At 34.6% G+C, this 21,279-nt stretch overlaps 1 protein-coding gene across 2 annotated transcripts in view; it reads left to right on the top strand.

Annotated features, from left to right (window-relative positions):
- The window catches only part of KCNH8 (potassium voltage-gated channel subfamily H member 8), a 193,585-nt gene that overhangs the window by 95,798 nt on the left and 76,508 nt on the right, over window positions 1-21,279 (top strand). For both annotated transcript variants that reach the window (XM_074861308.1, XM_074861298.1), the window contains exons 5-6: window positions 376-616; window positions 19,846-20,003. In XM_074861308.1, the coding sequence (XP_074717409.1) occupies window positions 376-616; window positions 19,846-20,003 (399 nt within the window). The remainder of the gene's footprint in view (window positions 1-375; window positions 617-19,845; window positions 20,004-21,279) is intronic.

Raw genomic sequence — 21,279 nt, 5'->3', positions numbered from 1 at the left:
TATGTCCTATGTACACAAAACTTTAACCTATCTGTCCAGCAGAAAAACACTGCTCTTTAGTCAGAATTCACCCAGCAGAGGAAGAAATAGTTTGCCAGATTCAGTTCCCTCCTCATTCTATTTAATATGTTCCTTATTAATGCTCTTCCTGCCCCAACATTCACAAAAGTTATTCCATCAACAGAACCATCTGTCTAAGTGAGTGTGAGGACCACATTAGAAAAAAAATAGCATTAGTTCTTGCCCGAATATGACGATGTCATATTTCATTATGCTTTAAAAAAAACCCCAAAACTAATGGCTGTATTGGAAGAAATGTGTCTGTATGATCAAATTATTGTTTTGTCTCATTTCAGTTTTTTCTCTCTTTTTCAGAATGTTTTTGTAGATAAACCAGCATTTCCAGAATACAAAGTTTCAGATGCAAAAAAATCCAAATTCATACTGTTGCATTTTAGCACTTTTAAAGCTGGCTGGGACTGGCTTATTTTACTGGCAACGTTTTATGTTGCTGTGACTGTACCTTATAACGTTTGCTTTATTGGCCATGATGAGCTGTCTACAACTCGAAGCACAACTGTCAGTGACATTGCAGTGGAAATTCTTTTTATCATTGGTAAGATATGCTTGGGGTTTGTTTGGGAATTCTTTTTGACATTTAAGGCTTTCACAGAATATATAATATAGAAAAGGAAATAATCATCACTTTCATGATTTTAAAGAAAATCAATTATAGCTGTATAGTTTGAGATTTTATCTGAACTTTAGATCACCTTTTTTTTTCCCTTTTTAATTTAAATTGATTCAGGTAGTCCTGCTGTTACTCAAAAGGGACCTTTGATCTCAAGAATGGTTGAAAACCATTGTTTCACCCTGTGGATGCCTAAAACTTTCCCAATGTAGGGATGTGCCCTGAATTTACTACAGTGTTGTTCATAATGTACTTTTTTTTCTATTATCATTCACAAATGCTTAGAAGACCCATGGACCACAAGTTGAAAATCACTAGATTTTAAACACTGATGACATAAGATTAAAATTCATACCACAATAATACAAAAGTGCAATATGAATATGCTATACTGATAACTGGATAGAATTTAAGAGATTGTAGCTTATCATCTGGTCCATTCTCTAAACGTTTTATTTCAATGATCCATTTAATCCTTATACCTTTAAAGAACTGAAAGAACAAGGTCATCATTTATAGTGGCCTTGTAGTAAAGCCTTGTATTACCTTTTTTCTGTTTCTTTGTGTAAGAAACTGGACTCTAGCATACCAATATTCCTCCCCAATAGCTTTAATAATGGATCAATTTTCCCCAAAATAATTGTTTCTGAAGTTGTTATCTGTTTTTAAATTCGTGGCTCTGGGGAAAGGTTTATAGAGTATTTTTAAGACATTCTTACACTGGATTTAAATCTCTGCAGTGAATTTAAAGAAAATAGTGTGTTTATAGTCACCTCTCAATGCTCCCTTTTCTATTAAAATGTTGAATGAATATGTCTCAGAACATGCGTAACTATATTGAAAGTCGTAAGATTGACAGCGTACGTAAATTCAAGCATAAGATTCAGGGCATTGTTCCACTGTGGCTCTGACAAGAGCATCTCTGATGGTTGATCTATGTGCTCTGAGAAAAGTCAAAGAGAAGTGTTGAGTCAAATTCTTTTTATGATGCTACTGCCTCAAAGTCAGTGGGGACATCTATCTGAGATGGGGCCTTCAGCTGTATTATGCTCTGTAATCGTGGACTGAGGTATCACAACTCTGTAATCATGGATTGGAGAAAAAGAGTCTGCTTTGATTTTAGTCTGATTTCTCAGAACATAGAATAAACACATAACTTGCATAAAATCTTATTTGGACTTGACAAGCTCTTCATTTTTAACTGTGTTAGCAAAGGGAGCAAAGATATGACAATAAAAGGGAGAGATGTCTGCACATCAGTTCAAGGGACAAAATAGGGTAGAGGCTAAGGGTTTCCTTTAAGTAGAAGAGTTTGAATAAATCTAGTAGCTAAAAAAAAACTTTTAGGCTTATCCAATTTATGAGTCAGCATATGCTTAAGCATGATAAAAATACATATGGAAGTGTTCTCCTGACTTGGAGTGCTTATAAAAGTGTTGATCTGAATTAAATTATTTATGAGAAAAGAGCACATCTAACTAGAGGTTTAACTGCTTTAGCCTTTAAAGTTCTCTAAAACATAAACAGAAGATAAACAATGATAATAACCCACTTTGTGTTATCTTTGGGGAAGAGGTTGGAGAGGGAACATAATTAAGGCTTCTCAAATTAAGTTAAAATATTTTTCACTTGATGTATCCTGTATATGCTAGTGCTTTGATAACTTCTGTGATGTGATGTTTGAGTGTACTTTCTCTAAAATACCCCTGTAAATAAATCTTTTGCTTCCTCCATGCAATTATAATGTAATACTAGTTTAGTTTTAGAAATTTTTCACTGTTTCAATACCCTAAAATCATTAAGAGGTGGAGAGAAAAACTTTTAACATTAGTCTATTTAAGTAAACACATAAAAAAAAATCTTTAAAAATGTTTCAGCTGGTGAGTGATATTACCTGCTTTATTGCACTATTTACTTCAAAGTTTATGCCCCTTAATATACATGGGCAGTAGCTAAGTTCTTCATTTGTAGGTAGGTATGTCTGGGCTGCTAAAGTTTCCATATTTCTAAGCATAATGGATCTTGATTACTTTTCTATAATATTTGTAAAGTTTTCTCTCTTTTGGAGAGAAAATCTGGGAGAATCTCTTTCTAATTTCATTCTACTTTATTAGTAATAATCTGATTGCATGACTTTTACTCTTCCGTAACTATCCAGTATAGTGCTTTTCTGTCTGCAATTGTTTCATTCCAGTTTTCAGATACTGCCTTTCTTTTTCTTTTCTTCTGCATTTTTAAATTATTGAACACCTTAACTGAAGAAAGTAACATTACCAGAAAAATTATCAGTGCTTTACTGCTAAATGCTCAGACTCACTCACAGGTCTATTTGAATAAGATGTCTTCAACAGGAGTTCAGATCAATGCGCTGGTTCAGAGAAAGTATGTATAGGCTTTTGGGGCAATGGTAATACATTTTTTTCTGGACGAGACCAAAAACATCTGTGTATTTTGTCTCCTAAGGTAGCAAGGTACAACTATAGAGAGATGAGCTATACAAATAAGTGACCTTTAACTTTTAATTTTAATTTTCTATTTGTGGATCATCCAGTTTCTAGTGGAAGACAGAGAACCCTGGATACTAATTATATCTATAAAATTATACTTTCAGAAACATACTGGTAACAGTAATTTTAAGTGATTTTCTGCAATGTACTCCTTTGCCTACCTGTAGAAAAAACCCCATACTCATCCCTTCCCCCACTCTCCCCACAGACACTCCTGTCTGAAGACTTTATCTATGGTTTGCACTTTCAAGAGAGAAATTTAATCATGGTTACTAAGATTGCTTCTCTTCCTATGTATCTCTCTCTCTCTCGTTTACAAAGTGTTTTATCAGCAATTTCAGTTTTTTAAAGTAGCATGTTTAGAAGCCCTAAAGCTGTGATTTGTTTTGCACGATACTGTAGATTAAAGAGATGACTTGGCCCATTAGTGTCTATCACAAATGTAAATGACTCAAAATCTTCCCAAAACTGTCTTAAATGATGTGAAGCCCTTGAATCTCAGATGTTTAATATGTAGAGATTTAAAGATATGGTACAAACCCAGTAAAAATTAGTATCATCATTCATGACTTACACAGTCATTCAAGTGTGCATATTATTGTATTGAAAATAATATATGTTAAACAAAATTTGTTGGACTCAGATGACGTAATATTAAACGCTATAGATTTTATTAGGTTGTTTTAAACGCAAAGGTTTGTTTTATTTTTTTCTGTCATGTTCTTTTTCATTATAATAATGATTACCATTTCATGTCTTTGTAAGTGCACAAAAGGTCATGTAAATCAATATCTGTGTCTAGGCGACCTCACATCTAAGAGGACTTGTGCATTTTGAAAGGAAATGGCAGTGTTTTGAACCATATTTTAGAAATATGGGTGCTTTCAGACCCTAATATGTTAAAATTCAAGTAGACACCATGGGAGTGGTTTGAATATATCTCTGGGAATGCATCTCTGAGCACCAGATGGTCTCATCTGTGAACAAATATGAACAAAACATGAAACTGGATAGGGTGACATTGTTCATACACGTAATACTAAGAAGGGGAGGTCATAATAAGTTGTTCATGGACTATGGATTACCTAGTAATAAACAGTACAAAATGTTTATGTTGAAAGCAGTAATACATTTCATAAAGATTCTCACTCAAACTGTCAAACTGAAGTTGGCAAGACCACTGTATTGATAGAAATTTTTCCAGTAGCCTTCCTTACATAACATTGTAAGGAGTCCAGATGCTAGTCTGCATACAAGATGCTATTTCCAAGCACAGGAACATTCACCTGGACATAAATCGGACAAGCATTAGCCACAATAATTTAGAAGTGATAATTTCCATGGAAATATTTCTGTATCTTCAGGTGGATGAAGATAAATATTATGATAATGGAGGCACGTTGAAAATTTGACTTGTATTAGCTCTGATGACTCCTTCTCTTCATTTGCAGAGATGTGATGTCATTGTACACATCATCAGCCAGTTTATCATAGAATGAAAATATGGATGCTTGTAGATCTAACCAAAGTTTTAAGAAATCATTGCCCCAAAATGTTGCTTACTACTCCTGAATTTGGGAGATACCTTACGTTTAAGACAAGAAAGCTGCTCGTCTGAGCATTCCTGCTTTTCCTGCTGCCAAAATGAATGACATTGACTTAAACCACTGGTTGCAAGAAGGGATCCTAAGTATTGTGCCATGTACCATCAAAGTTAAAGGCAAAATCCAAGAAACAAGCACTTAAAGAAGTACTGAACAGGCTCCATTCTGAAATATGTTGTTGTGAAGGAATACCTAATACAAAGCAAGTAGATTATACAGGATAAAGGCCTTTTAAAAAACACATGTAAGATGATGGGAGCCTCATGAGTATAGGTTGAAATATGCAGCATTTGCCATATGTAATTCCTTACTATTCTGGGGACAGCTCTGTAGGCAGCTTATAGATGGGTCAAGATATTCTGCATCTGTGCTTCTGGCAAATATAGTCACTGTTCCACTTCTCGTCTGTCCTAAATGAATCCCTTCAGAGAGATTGTTTTTCTTTCCTACTTCCTATTTCACAATAAGGCTTGTAACATCAGAGTGATAGGCTTCTGAGTACTTACAAGTGGAAATCACTTAAGAACTGACTTGTCATCTTTTTTTGGCTAAAGTGTGGTGCTACTGTAAAAAAAAAAAAAGTGTGACAAATCATTTATTTCACCAATAGTCAATCCACACATTGGGAAACGCTGTAGTAATAGTTTTGTACATAATTTTCACTCTGCTATGCTTTCTTTCAAAAGGTATGAAGAGTTAAAACTCCCCTGTTCTAGAGTGTGACTGACTCACATTACAGCTACAATCAGACAAAGTTTGCATTTTGGTTTACTATCTTATAACACAATGGTGAAACAGCACTATATTTTTCAATAAGATTAAAGTCTTTTAATTAACCATTTAGGTAATTTCTAAGGAAATGCTTAGAAGCTTAATATAGTTTACATATTTTTTGTGAGCTTTCATGTGGTCTTCTTCATATTTTTTTATGATTTATGATTAATGTCCTATGTGAATTGTTGTCAAGCTGCATGAGGGAATTTCTGAGAAAAATATTTCAGGTTTTCCCCTTGGAATTGGTAAAAAAATTTTAAGCGCACGAAGCAGTTGCCCCATTGCCCACTGAATGTTTTACTTGTTTGATCTTTTCATTGTTGTCTCCAGCATCTGTGTAAAGTGAACTGTGTTCATGAAATACCTAACAACTACATTTACTTCACACACATTGAATTTATTTAAAAGTTAAATCATATGACTGATGTTTCTTCACTGTTTGGAATTGTTTCTTTCTGCCCTATTTCTGCAGGTTCTATTAAGAAAATTACACATGTAGAAACTGTCACACTTCTGCAGTCACAAATACTAGCTTCTTTTAAAAGCAGAGGTAGCAGTCCATTTTTCAGAAGTATTTTTAGTTCTTCGCTTTTATTTCAAGACTCCAAAGTCTGTATCTTCCTTAGTAGAAAAGTCAGCATAATATATTTTAGTTACTCAATATGTTCATGAATTGAGTCTGGTTTTAAATGGTAGAGCACAGTTTATAAAAGAGAAAATCTTGCCAGTATGTTATTGTAAAGGTCACAATATGTGATGCTTTTCTGGAGTACCAACTACTATAAAACTGAGATTAGCTAATCCCTGTTTATCACCCTCATAGTTAAGGAGAGCAACTTGAAAAGGTGAACCCAAAGGGCTGAAAATCAAGGAAGCAGATAAAAGAATGTGACTTTTTATTTTTTTAAGTTTGTGGCCTTTTGTGCAATTTCATGGTATTGGGATTTGAATCCATGGGCTCTCAGCACAGCAGAAGGTTGCAGTTAAAACATCTGTTTTAAGTTTGGTGTGCTGGTCATTTTGTGTGTCCCAGCACGCCCACCATAATGGCTACAGCAGCCTAAGTATGGTGTTTGGTAGAGCATACCATGCTAGTGCAGTAACACTGACCATACTGCACTCCTGGAGGGAGTGTCTTTTGTTACCACAATAGCCATCCAAACTACTAATGTCTTCAGATTTCAGGGGTTTATATTAATGGATAATTTGCCCAAGTAAAACAGTACTTCCTCTTGGGTGTGACTTCAATACTCCATTACATTCCATTGTAAGAACAAATAGTAAGGAAGAGCAAATCAGTCTGTCAGTTACAGATGGATTTTATGAATCAGTTCTGCTATGATCCACAATACCTGAGAATAGATCTTGCTCCACTGAAACCACTAAAGATAATGTTGGTTGTCAAACTGTAAAGGAGCAAGGCTGAGAACATATGTCATAGCACTGCCTTAGAATAGGGACCATGTCACTCCTCATGTGCTGTAGTGACAAGCAACTTGGTGTCCAATTGTAAATAAGCTCTTTTCACTGGAGAAATTTGACTGGTAAAACAGCTTAGTGTATTCAATGGTCAGTTTAACAGAACAAAGCCTATGAATTATATTGATTCTACATTAGCAGGAGCTTTTTTCCAGAGGTCCATCATATTACATGAATGAGGTATCCCTGTGCTGAGGATTTTAAGAATCTGTAGCTTTAAACTATGTTTCTGATGTTCACCTGAATGTTAGTCATCCAGCTAAAGCCACAAGACCTCTAAAAAAGAGCTTCTTTGAATGGAGGTGGAATGTGTCTCTGAAATGAGGTTCCCAACCTCTGTGACTTCCCACACCAATCAAACCGGGTTATTTCCAGGTGCTAATGCCCAGGAGAAAATGCTACTGGGTGTTGCACCCAAGGAAAAATTAGGAGGGAGAGGTATAATTGCTAGTCAAGTTTTATCATTTAAAATGTACTGTTGCTTAAGGATTTATTCTAATCCTTTTACGTAATTTTCTTTAATGATCATGTTCTTCAATAAGACTTTTTTTCTGTTTAAACTATGGAAGAGAACAAATTCTTCTATTTAACAAAATACCATCCTGGTGGTACAATGGTGGCTTTTGATATTCCTTTTTAGATTTCAAGTCCACTGCGACCTACACTTTGTATCTGGGATACTTTCTTTAATTTCTAACACTATAAAATTTAGGCTGGCTGCTTCCTTCTCACTCTTACATATTCAACACAATACATCTGAGATTTCAGTTATATGTAGTTTTATATGACCTTTCAGTTCGTAAAGATTCTGATAAGAAAGAAAAATTTTGACCATCTAGTTCAATCCTAAGACATTATATTTAATAGACATTATGTTTAATCCAGGTATTAATATTAATTCCAATAAACTGTGTTTGACTAAAACGTTTTCCTGAAGAACATCAGCTCTTCTTCAAAGACCTCAGAGAAAGGAGAATCCACAACTCTACTCATCTATGGCTTGTAAATGACATATTTCTTTTTGTATTTTTTTCATCTACCTGCAGAAGTGCATCTTAAGTGTTCAGTACTAATGGTTTAAAATGTTACTACCTGCTGATTCTTAATTAGGATTGATTTTTATTTAGTATCTGTTCACCATTTGTTATACCTTTCTTAGGAAAAAAAATGCTTTTCCTTCAGCAGCTGCAACAGGCTGTTATAAAAACTCATTATTTTGTTATATATTATTATTTATAGATTATATTTTTTTTATATATTATGTATTTATTATATAAACTCCCTACATTTAGGTTTTTTATTACTTAATCTCTGTTGTTTTTTTTTCTTGTAAACTTTATTTGACTTCATAATAGCCCGGATTCCTAAGCAACAGGTGTAAAATAAGAATTACTTTCCTTTCCTATATAAAACCAATATCATCTCCCTCACCTTATCATGTCAGCATCAAAAAGAAAATCATCAAGCTAATCATGGTAATAGACATTTTGAGGGGATATGCTGAGTTGAAAAATCACACTTCCATTTGAATAAATTTTTCCTAGGAGATTTACTAGAAACATCTAGTGTTATAGCAGCAGTAGAAAAGAAAAAATAAGAGTTTATATAGGGACAGATAAATTGTTCTTCAAGCAATGTAGCACTAATATTTCCTGGAATCTTTTCTAAAGCTCTCTGGCCAGATTCTAATACCATTATCCATATATAATTAAATAACATTGGCTCAAATAATCAGATAGATCAAAGAGCTTGGCCTTTGGGGAAAGTATTGCTAGCTAAAGACAATCAATGTAAAATCACATAAAGGAAGATGAAAAAAATAGAAGATATAACAGAAGAGACAGTTGTACCATCTAGGAGAGGGAGGTGGTGTAGGAAACTGTCTGCTCTGAAAATCAATGGGGTTAATATACCTAAATCATCTAGGTCTCAAGCACAGGATTGAATTACTGTAGTCTAATAAAAAATCATGCACACCCAATACCCTAGTTACTGCTTATATGTATACTACTTGCCCTAAAGGTGCAGGATTTTTCAGCTTCATTTAGTTCACAGTAAAAGAGAGGTAAACTGAGTTATATTACCTAGCATTTGCTGCAATCCAAAAGTGTGCCACAGACAGTTATTGAATCATCTGACTAATCCTGAATTGTTATTCTGCTGTAGTTTGATAATATGTCTAATCCCATCAGGAATTATTTTTAAAAAATCAAGAGAATAAAAAAATGTTGGCACAGGAAAATCAGCTGTTCCAGGTAAAATTATCCTGTTTATAGGCAAAGAAATTGAGATTATACTAAACATGTGTTGTGCTTTTGAAATTGGAAAAGGTGTATTATTCTGGAAAACATCTTAAGGATTAGTAGGATAGCTTGGTGAATATCAGTTTATAGGTTTCTCTTTTTATATAATTTAGGGTTGCAATCTGCATTATACACTGAGTAGAGCCTCCATTTTTTTTTATGTAATGTAATCTTTTTTGCCTTTTGTTGAGCACCAGTTTAAATTGGTGTTTTCATACTACTCACTGTCTGTGTGTGAATGTGAACATGACAGAAATCTAGAAAAGGATGGCTTGGTAAAGGATGTGACATGTCCTGCAGAGCTTTAATTCAAGAGAGGTCACCAAACGGTTCCAAAACTCTACAGACTTGCTAAGAATTCCTAGTTCATTTATGCCCAACTATGAATGAAGTTGTCTTTTCATGGGAACTGAGCATCGCTAGGGCATGGATTTTCACAGTGGAAGCTTGTGAAAAAGGAAATAGTCACAAATAGGTGAGTAAAATCCATTAGAACACTCAAATAAGGAAAGGAATGTTAGAGCTTTTCAGTTAGATCATGCTATTGGCTTCAGAAATTTAGAATGAAAATATAACAAAAGCATGTATCCATGGTAATTGAAAACTTGGAAGACATTAGGCTAATGTTGGTCTCAGCCTGCTGATGGTCACTGCTGTGGATACTGTGTAAGAGTTTAATTGGAGCAAAATATATAAATAAATTAGGAACTGCAACTGCATATAGATAGCATTATTTAATGTAGACAGTTTCATAGCTATAAAAACTGGGTTTTGTTTTTATACAAATTCATTTTCTTTAATCTGTCAGCGTAACTTTGTACAAGTTTTAGAGATATCACATTTCTTACAAGAATTCATTTTTTAAAAGAAAAGGATGTGTTCCCATATCTTATCAGTAGTGGAAATAATAGTCTGAGAGAATCCATGCAGATTGAGCTAGGTAGCCATGGGATCCCACCAGAAGATAAATCAGAGTCAAGGTTTAAGTTTGAGGTTGATTGTACCAAATGGTTTTATGAGATTCACTGTTTATTTTCTCTGGATGCACCTTAGGGACTCAGTGCCTAACAGAGCTTCTGGTTTGCCTTGTGTGGGGTTGGTAGGGGAAGGTGATTGGATCTGCAGGCTAGAGAGAATGAGGAGCAGGACTGGAAAAGCAGAAAGGAATTGCATCAACAGGCACATGTGTTCAGAGGGTGCATGAAGCAGAAACCTGTGTTTGGACATAACAGCGGAGCAGTGCTGGAGGATGTAGGGTGAAAGCAGTAGGCATGTAATAGAGAATATGAGGGGATAGAGAGGCAAGAGATTTGCCTAGGCAGACAAAGCAGAGCAGTCTTTCTGAGGGTGGCTGGCCATTGATTTGCCATTGAATTTTTCTTAATATGAAGTGATTCTGCCTGACTTGGGTGTGGAAATTAGAGCTGAAATAACTGGGGAAAAAGCTCTATTTAAATCGTTGGAAGTGAGGGGCAAGGGAGCTGCATGGGTGATATGATTGCTTGTTCCAAGTCTGTTAAAATTGGAGATCTTGGGTTCTCCCTATTGAGTGCTGTCAGGTCAAGTTAACCTTTGGGTTTGATAGCAACAAAATTACTTGTTGCTTTGCGGACTGACACACTTTGCTTCTGTTAAACTCACAGGCTCACCTGCACAGCAGTAAGTGGTAAAGGAGCAAAAGTCTGCAACACATGTCAGGGCTGGCTTAAAATGCATGGATGTTTGTTAACAAACCAGGTGTATCTATGCTAAAACACAGTAAAAATCTGTGGAAAAAAAAGGCACCTTGTAGTTTATACATGACTTCATGGCCTTTCTTAAAGTCAATAGGATAGTCTAAACTTTATCTTGAGCTTTAATTCTCTTGAACTTTGACTTTTTGCTGTCTAATTTTAACTGAAATTGAATTATCTAACTTGAAATAAGAACACAGCTTTTTTTCCTAATGAAGACAAGAATAGAGAGGCTTCACCCTTTCCTTCCTCTCTGCATCAAGTATAAAGATGATATTTTAGATATGTGTGTGCTGTGTTTCTGCACAGAATGCAGTAAGTGAGCCAGTTTATATTTTCTGCTGTTACTCTTGCTTTAGTTTTAGGTAACTTTCTAATGACATTGCTCATGTCAGAGACATTATTTATGTCCCCTATTCTGTTTTCCTGAGCATGTGGCATGTTCTATGTAGCTTGCAAGATCATTTAAAATATGCTTTTGCAGCTTACATGGAAAAAATTCACAGTGAGATAACTTCAGAATTTTTTTTCTATAGTAATAATGCTTATTGTTAATGATTTGTTAATTGTGTTATGAGAGCTGCTAAAACAGAAAAGAGATTGTATGTAGTTCTTGTCCCAGTCTAAAACAAACATCAAACACAGCTTTAAATATGAAGCTTGCACAGACAGAAGTTTGTTGTTAGAGCATACTTAAAGATATTCAAATATACCTCTTGTAGAAAATTTCTGACCCACTAATTGTCCAAAGATATTGAAGTCATTTTATGTACAATTTAGTAATCAGCTCAGAGATTACATGTCCCTGTTGCCTGGTTTACAGCTGTAACCTAAAAAATTGTTGCCCTTCATGCTGTAGGAAAAGGTTAAAGCCCACCTCATCTCAGGGCATTTGGAACACAAATTCAGCAGTAATGAAAATCATTAGTTTTGATGCTGTGGTGTTATCTGGAATCCCCAAAGCTTCACAACATTGATGCTCATGTTGAATTTCAAATTGTTCTTTGATAAGTTAGTGTTGTTATAGGTAGGATCTAGTGCTCAGTAAAATTCACAAACAATTTCCAATATATATTACATAATCCATGCGTACTTTCAGAATGGATTATTGTACCATTTTTTGATCTTTAACTACTTTTTGTTGCCTCAACTTGCTTACCATTCTAGTTGTTCAAAGTCTTAATGATAAGAAAACATTTATTTTAAAAAAGAAAAAAAAAAAGTTAATGTTCCACTTTTTAAACAGCATGCCCCAGAAGACTCTGGAACATGTAATTCCTAAAAATAATGAAATGTCTCAGGAGAAACAGATATTTCTAAATTTGAGTTAAAGGTTTTTTTGTGCTTTTAGAAGTATCTTGCCTCAGGAGCTCTGGTTGGTTTTGGTTTTTTTTTTTCCTTTACAGCTTTCTTGGTAAGTACTTTAGCACAGCAATTAAGCTGTAAATAAGGTTGCCCAGATGAAGAAACTCTTTATACCCAAGTACAGCTCAGAAAACTGCCAAGAAATAAAAGATGGATCACACTTACCTACCTCCCTCTGGTTTTTTATCTAATGAGTTGGATGCAGAAAGAAGCACTTAGCATTTCCTGTTCAATTTTATGTATATAAATGTTGTCTGGGGATGTTTTCCTAAATTGCTTTGATAAGAAGGCAGAAAGGGTGCAGAAAACCCTCTAATCTCTTCAATCTTGAACAGTGAATTCCATATGCACATTGATAAGCCTTTGGTGTACTGGATGGCTTAGGGGAGTTTAAAGCAAGTAGTTATCTCTTTTTCTGTTAAAGCTTTAGATGTTTCACAAACGCTAATGTGCAATAAGTAAGAAAATCCTTTTTCTAACTTTGATAACTACACACTGAGGTTTCTGAAACAAATGAGAATGAGAGGTTTCAAAGTACTAGTGATGCAAATATCCTTATCTTTCTTTCTTACCTATATCAAGCAAATCTGTGTGAAAGTTATGTATGTGGCTGGTGCTACCATACTGATCTGTAAACATGTATAGTAACCAACTAACTCTATATCTCCAATTTTACTTATATGTTCTATTCAGCTTGAGGATTTTGTTGCATTAAAACAGTAGTTCTAAAAACATGAACCAACTATAATCTGCAAGACGACAGTGCATGGAACCAGATAGCCTCTGGTATGTGTCCAGGTCACTCGTGTTAAGGCTTATGCACTAAAGCTTGAAAAATTTGAAGGATCAACACTGTGCCAAAACAACAAGAACTCCCCCAAAGATTTAATTAATTTAGGAGACTCAACTCTAATGGGTAAAAGAGAGGAAATGGCAGGGATCAAGCTGTCAGAAATACCATAGATCCACTACTAGCAGTGTATAGGTTAACTGGTATGTTTCAAATTATCACAGCAGACTGTCTAGCTTCAAACTGCAAGAAACAGCACAAAACATTTCTGCCTGTGAAACCTGGGAAGTAATTCTTTTCTAGACCCAGATCTGGCATTAGAACTGGGCATTTGATCAAAAAGCATCCTAAAGAAATGTTTTCTGACACCTCAAGGGAATGATCCAACATGATCTCTCTGTGCTCTCTCTACCTCTTCTCTTTGCCTCAGTAGTGTACCAGTGGGGGGAAGAATTGCTTCTTGAGTATAATATTTAACATTCTTGAAGATCTTTACCCAGTCTTAGTGTAGCCTACCTAAAGAACATGTAGGGAGAAATGCAAATCAGTCCTTTTTCCCCCTAAAGCTATGAAATGAAAGAGAAAACAGAGTAACCCAATGCTGCAGAGGATGATCATGACAGTCAAACCTGCCTTTCTTCTCCCTAGCACATCTACATATATATATTTTCACCTCACGTAAATAAGTTATATGAGTCCATATATCTAAGTGCTGTGTGCTTGAACATAAATTAGATATCTTTAGTACATTGTGTTATACAGTATGAGTGTTTGATGTGAATCCAAATGATGCAAGTTCATCACCTCATTTGCTAAGCCACATCTGATTTCCAAAATTAATTTACCTAAAGTCAATGTCTGCCCAGTGTAGTCTATTTTGCCTAAGAAGCCTATCAGTAGATGAAAACAAGTAGAAGTCAGTTCTGTTAGAATTCTGGAGCTGAGTAATCCAAGAAAGTTGAATTTATAACATCATGTAAAGTGAAGTCCAGGCAGTTCTTTGCAATTCTTCTCTTTGTCTTTTCGTTTGTCTTGAGGTGTGGGTGCTAGAGTTGTATGGCTGTAGTTGTTTCACCAAAATCATGAACTGTTTTCTATTCACAGGTGATATTCTTGGTTTTGCCACCTCTTTGTACTAAGCCCATACCAACACTCTTACCTAGTAGAAATCTCTTAGCTATTAGAAATCTCTTCTGGTGTCCTTGTTTTCCAAGCCAGAATCTCCCCTTCTACAGATATCTTTTCCCTTCTTGGGTATTAGATGTGTTTTGCCTATCATACAGAGATATTTGACCCATTTTATATTTGGATTTGAATTGGCCATAGTCATCCATTTTCTTTGTTAAAAACTACTGTATCAGTGTGAACTTAATCAGCCAAGATGAATCATCTAGAAACAGTTTTGTTTATAAACAAACCCATAGTAACAACATTTTGAAACTGAACAGAAAGACAGATTTTTCTTTTGTTTTATGTGTCCCACGTTCTATTTAATGCAAACCTTCAAATTAGGATGATACAGATTGAAATAATTTATCACATCTAAGTATTCTGTGACAATCAACTTGCTAGCTATATCAAAACCATATCATTTTCTTAGCAAAAGACAGTGTGTTGATTTCACACTCTCCATGAACTTACGGCATTAGTTACACTTTAAAATGTATTGTTATTACTGTATATTTAACATATATGATAGAATGATCTGCTTTTCTTGTGATTAACAAATGAACTGTTTTCTGGATCATCACTTTTAGTGGCCTGTGTCATTGTGTCCCCCCCATTATTAAAATTATCGTGCCAAATTCTATTTCCTTGGCATTTCTCCAATTTTCAGAGATTTTATTAGAAGTTAATACTGGTGATTCAGAAAGTTGCTCTCAGCAAGTTCTACTTAGAATATTAGGTGGAACTTTGTCTTCAAAATCTCCTTGAAATGTCCAATGCCTCCTTTGTTATATGATAAACTTCTGTGCCATCTACAGCATCATTTTGAGTGATAAATTTTCCTACTTCATTCCAAAACCAGAGTTTTAGTTTTCTTCTTTTTAGAAAATAAGAGGGAAGTGGACTATAATACTCTGTATACATCTTCAGGTTTTTTTAGTCATTTAAATTTAATTACATTTTGTTCTCACTTTCAAAATTGAAATTTTGATGGTCACCGATCTTTTCTGCATTTCAGTTACATTTTCTGGGTTATTTTGTATCTTAAAACTTCGTGAGGTTTTGTTTGGTTGGTTTGTTTTGGTTTGTTTTTTTTTTTTAACTTGGAAGCCTTATTATTTTTCTTTAATGTCTTGAATGTTAATTCATGCTCAAAATTTGTTCCAAACATATATGTTGACAAAACCCTTGGGGTCTTCAAAAAAGTTTCTTTTACACTTTCAAGGGCACATCTTAGATTATGTCATATTTTCACAGTGTCAATATATGATAAGATTATGTTCTCCAGATCCAAACAGTAATAAATTTTTTAACCCCCATTACAATAGATTGCAACACTAATTTATCCCAAATTAGAATCATAGAATCATTCAGGTTGGAAAAGACCTTTGTCTAATCTCATGTTACGTAGTTATTATTTTTTAGAAACTGTCAGGAATTTTTATTACTAAGCTTATAGAACAACCATAATATATCTGAAATTGGAGGCACCTGTGATGTTGTGTTTAGCATCCTACATAATATGAATAGACAATGTTTTTCAGTAATTGATCTCTCCTTTGTAGACATAAGTTGTCCTTGCAAAAATGCATACATTTTTTGTTTGTGCCTGTTTCACTGCCAAAGTAGAACAGGCATAAAAGTGAAAGACAGGATCAAATATAGCTGAAAAATAATTTCTACTATCCACATTGAAGAACTTGAAATTAGTACATGAAATACCAAAATGTTTTAGAACTGGAACTATTAACATCTATTTGTTATAAGATTTTAAACGTATACAACAGAATTATCCTTTCTTTAAGGGTGAGGAATACATATATGAAATATGCATATGGCAGTGAAAATGATTAAACGTGCATTTGTCTTACTGCATGATAATTGAAAGTCTAATTAATATTTTGTAGAAGCTGATCTATCACAGAAGTGCTTCTCTGATTAGGTTACAAAAACTTTAAGAAAAACTCTAGGGAGATGAAACTTTGAAACCTGGTTGGGTTTTTTTCAGTTAAGAAGAAAAAATATCAAGTGTATATAATGAAACATGACTGTTTTATAGCAGCTATGAATTTCATCAGACCCTTTTATGGTTCAGTGCATCATCTAACATAATATAAATTCACAAAATGTGTATGTCAATGAAAATCTGTGTAGAATTAAACAAGTTGGTAAAATTGACACTTTGTAAAACATTATACCAATGTTTGGCAGTGCTTTAGGCAAACATTCTATACCTTGTCCCCCAGATATGTAGAGATCTTTAACTCCAATTCTTCATAGCTTCCATCATCATGATGTGCAAGTAGCACATCACAGCAAACATGGAGGAAAGCATCTCTACAAGTACACTAAAAGAAAGAAAGTTTGATATTGCTGTTCTTAAGATGGAAATGCTGTCATGGATATCAAGTGACATCAACAGATCTCCTGGTCAAACCTGGATAAGACTTAGTAATTTGTCTGAGTGTCAGCTACTCCATTATATTTAAAATTAAGTGTAAGCGACTAAGTAAAATTAATAGGTGGATGGATTTAATTTTCAAACTCCTTTGTAAGAAAAATAGTGTGAACTCTATTATAGGACTTCAACAGTAATTTCTCCATGGATTGTGTGGCTGCTCTATTTGAGTATCTATGTTCATAAGACATGAAAAAGAAGTTATAAAATAGTGGATCTGCCTGGTCCTAATGTAGACAATGTTAGCCCTAAGCATTTGAGTCATGTAGGTAACACTCTCCAATGCTATCCTGGTGCAGTGAGAGTCAAACAAATTCTATTTTTAATGTTCTTTTAGTACCGGAAGATTCTAAAATAAAATTCTGGAAGTGAAAGAATGCTTTAATATAGACTAGTGGCAATCCATGCCCTCTCAATGAGGCAGCATTTTCCATTGAGCTTTTATAATGTGTCAGATCATCTTAAATCTTTGATTTACTCAGTTAAGATGAACCTGGTCAGATACTTTTGCTCTGCTTTACAGTACTCTCCTTTACTGTAAGTCTGTGTGCTGGCTGTCCTCACTAGACTATTATTGAAAAGTGTCATTTGCAAAGCCATCTTATTTCAGAAGTACGGCACAGAAAAAAGCTACAATAAAAAAAGAGAAAACACGGGAAAGGTAAAAAACAATGTTCTTGATAAACAGGAAAATTCAGGAAAGGGGAAAAATACCTAACAATCAGAACCTAATAAAATCTGCTTCATTTAAAGAGAGCTGCATAAATATTTATTTATTCCATTTTCAGTGTACATGTTCTATATAAGCATAAAGTTTCAATTTTCAGATTTTTGATTTTCAAATATATCATAGGGGAAAAAATCTTTTAATGTTCATTTTTGCATTTTGCTGTCTAGGTTGTACAAAAGCTTGCAAATGGGACAAAGCTCACCCACTGGTCTTTTTATGGCTCTAGTGGTAGCAATGCTTTGTGTCTCATGTTCTGGAAAATCTATCCTCCAATTTTGCTTTCTGGGGGGAGTCTGTTCATACGTGCTGGTTTTTGCAGACATTTCTCATACACTGAATGAAAAATGCAGGATAAAATGTATATCAGAAATTAGTCATTCATTCTCATGTGAGTATAGCAGAAAAAGTAGTTCTCAAGTCCCAGAAACTTACCTACAAAACCAAGAGCAGATGAATCTACTACTCCTACTACTTCCCACTTTTTAGATCTAACTTCATTTGCATCAAAACTAAGTTACAATACCAGTACTGTTAGTGTTCATTGTATTTTAATTATGAAGAGGCAAAAGTTGAGGTATGCTTGATTTTTAGGACTTCATAGCTTGTGTTTTTTCCAGGTATGTGCTGAATTGGAGCAAGTTTATATAATATACAAGAAACTAGCTGTGAGGAAAGGAGATATTTGCATCCAAAGATTAAAAAAAAAAAAAAAATCCCTTGAATAGACTGAGGCTATGAAATTCTTATATTCTGTGTTTATTTCCATTTGCAAGACAGACCTCATGTTCCTATACCTTTAGCCTGCTAGTGGGCAAGAGGCTGAATTTCAGTTGTAGGTGCTTCCATTTGTCATTTCTGTGTCCCCTTCCCCAGAGACTGTGAGAAACATCTGTTTGGGCAGCAAACACTTCCCAAACATCTGCATGCTCCATGCTGTATATGATGCAGAGCCATCCCCCAGCAGCTGCTGCTGTTACCTCCCTACAAGAGCAGAGTGTAGAAGAGGCAGCTGAAGGTGTATCTTATTGGACATCATCTAGCAGACAGAATCGAGTCAGTGCTGCCATTGCTGCCATAGACAGAGGCAGACGTCACAGGGAGTGCAGTTCCCTCCTTGTAACGCTTAGTAATAGGCTACCTAGATTACAGATAACACAGTTGACAAGTCTGTTACACACTGGACTAGCATCTAGGAAGCTGCCTCTCATAACTTGGATATTAAAGAGAGTCCACTGGCTTTCAGGCTGCCAAGACCATCACCCTGCCGTTGCTAGTTTTTAATGAGGAAAAAAGTCAATCACACTCTGAATGTCTTCCTAACACTTGGGATCACTTCTTTCTCTTTTATGAGATGGTCTTCAGCATGAGGCATTACAATTTGCAAGGCAGCAGGCTAATTATCTTGCTGTAAAACACCAGTCTTGATGGTTGGCTGCACTCTTTTCTGACATTGTAAAAGTTATACACATAGTTCTCACTAATGTTAGTAGAAACTGGGTGCATAGCTCGAGGACAGATTATAGTCTTTGTCTTGTAGGACGTGAAAATAATTGAGACTCTGTTGTCAAGACCTGAGCTTTTCTTTGAGTGTTAATGTGCTTTAGCAAGACATGTCAAAAGTATATCTCGTATTGAAAGACACTCATCCTGGAATGTTAGATAGGAACATACAAAATGCACAAGCCACCAAGCAATTCATATCACTTCTGTGATCTCCACTGTAGTCTAAAAGCCTTTTTTTTCAAGTGAGTTCAGCACGTTTCTGTTGATAAACAAACAGTTATCCTTGAGCATGACGTTTGTTCTCTATGCTGGACAGTTATGACTAAAAGAAAGTTTCAATTACACCTTTTAAATAAAGTAATTAATGATTTTTTTATCTTAAAAGAAATGTAAATAGGTTTTATGCACAGCAGTCATACCCTCATTTTTCATTAAGAGAAATACAAATATTTGGTGCTGTTTAAGGAGCAATGTGACTGTTGGGTTTTTTTTTAATTCAAACTCCCTTTGAAATCAGTGAGTTTTAAATGCTTTAAACATTCTTTTTGCTCCTTACAAAAAACTTCGTGCATCAATTAGTTTAACTCTGTGTATGTTGATCTCTTACCACTATATTTTATCTGTTTCTGTATTAGATTCTTCATCTGGTTTTTTGCCATGCATAAGAGAAACAATTCCTGGTGTTATCCCCAGGAATCAAGAAATCATTGTCTCTGATTCTGTTCATTCTTTGTCAAGCAGATATTATTTTAAATTTCCGAACAACATATGTCAGCAAGTCTGGCCAAGTTATATTTGAAGCAAGATCTATTTGTATCCACTACGTGACTACCTGGTTTATCATTGATTTAATTGCTGCACTTCCTTTCGATCTTCTTTATGCTTTCAATGTCACTGTGGTAAGTACTAACCTGTCTTTTTTAATTGTTCTTTTTTCAAGAGGGGTTCATTGGGGGTTTTTTCCAGATCTGAAGACTAAAGCTGAATTAACTTTGGTGTTTTTTTCAGCTCTGTAGTGTATTTTCACAATGGATGCTGAAGGAAGGAATACAATGTATTATACATTTTAATTAAAAGTATTGCAAGATTGAGTGTCAAAGTGGCCATTTATTATCGTGAAAGACACATATGTACTGGGTTTTTTTATTCAATTATTCTTACATTGTAAACAGTTGGACCTGCGTTAGCTTCATGTTTACTTACCATACTGAAATACAATTCCCTATGGCTTTTGCTATTTATGCTGCATAAATTTAATCCTTAATTTTTCAAGACTTATAAATTGTTACTGTGGCAAAGTAAATTATTGTTATGGTCAGCATTCTTTACTCATCCAGGGATCTTCTTTCTCTATACCTCTGGGCATTCTAGTCAAAAAATTACAGTATGATCATTAATTTTTGTGTGTTCTAACATCTATTACTTACAATTCTCATTTAACTTTGGCTTTGATTTCAACTCATCTTTTTTAGGAATATAATGACAAAATGCTTAAGGTGCTTTGCAAAATGTGTGGGTCTAACTTCTGGTGATGTCACAGTCATGATGGGTTACATTTGTATTGATTTACTTATGCTAAGTCAAAGGTTTTTCTTCTGATAGCCCTATTAGGTTTGGTAGAGTAAGAATCTACTAAACAAAAATACAGCAAACAAACAAACAAAATCCCAAACACCCCTCCCCCTCCAAATCAGAAAGTTTAATTTTGGGAAAAAATGTTGGCAAAGGTTTCTCAATTTTGTGGATTTTTCACATAACAGACTTAGGCTTTTAAGCTGTCACTTTCTAATTCTCAGAATTCTGATCTTTTGTAAACAGATGCACTTAATCCCATTTTCATTAAATGTGAATTACAGACAAGTACATAGATGATAGGATAGACACATATCAAAAACAAAACGTAGAAAAACACTAGTCAGGAAGCCTCCCATGTAAGGTATGTTTGATTTTATCATTTTGTTCCATTGCCTTCAATGATCTTCCTTTTCACTCCATTTGCTACATTAAGAACCATCAATCTGGTGCTTTTAAAACCAGACAGTTAAGAGTTCCACGTTCTTAAATTACTGGTTTTTTATAACTGTTGGGTAATTTATTTAAATATACTACTATCTCAGTTTATCCCTTACATTAAAACCAAACAGCCAAACTGTATTGGTTTAATGTCCATTAAGT

This window comes from Strix uralensis, chromosome 1, assembly GCF_047716275.1.
Source record: "Strix uralensis isolate ZFMK-TIS-50842 chromosome 1, bStrUra1, whole genome shotgun sequence".
NCBI classification, from domain to species: domain Eukaryota; kingdom Metazoa; phylum Chordata; class Aves; order Strigiformes; family Strigidae; genus Strix; species Strix uralensis.
Note: the sequence above shows the minus strand (reverse complement) of the source record. Positions and strands in the feature narration are given on the sequence as shown.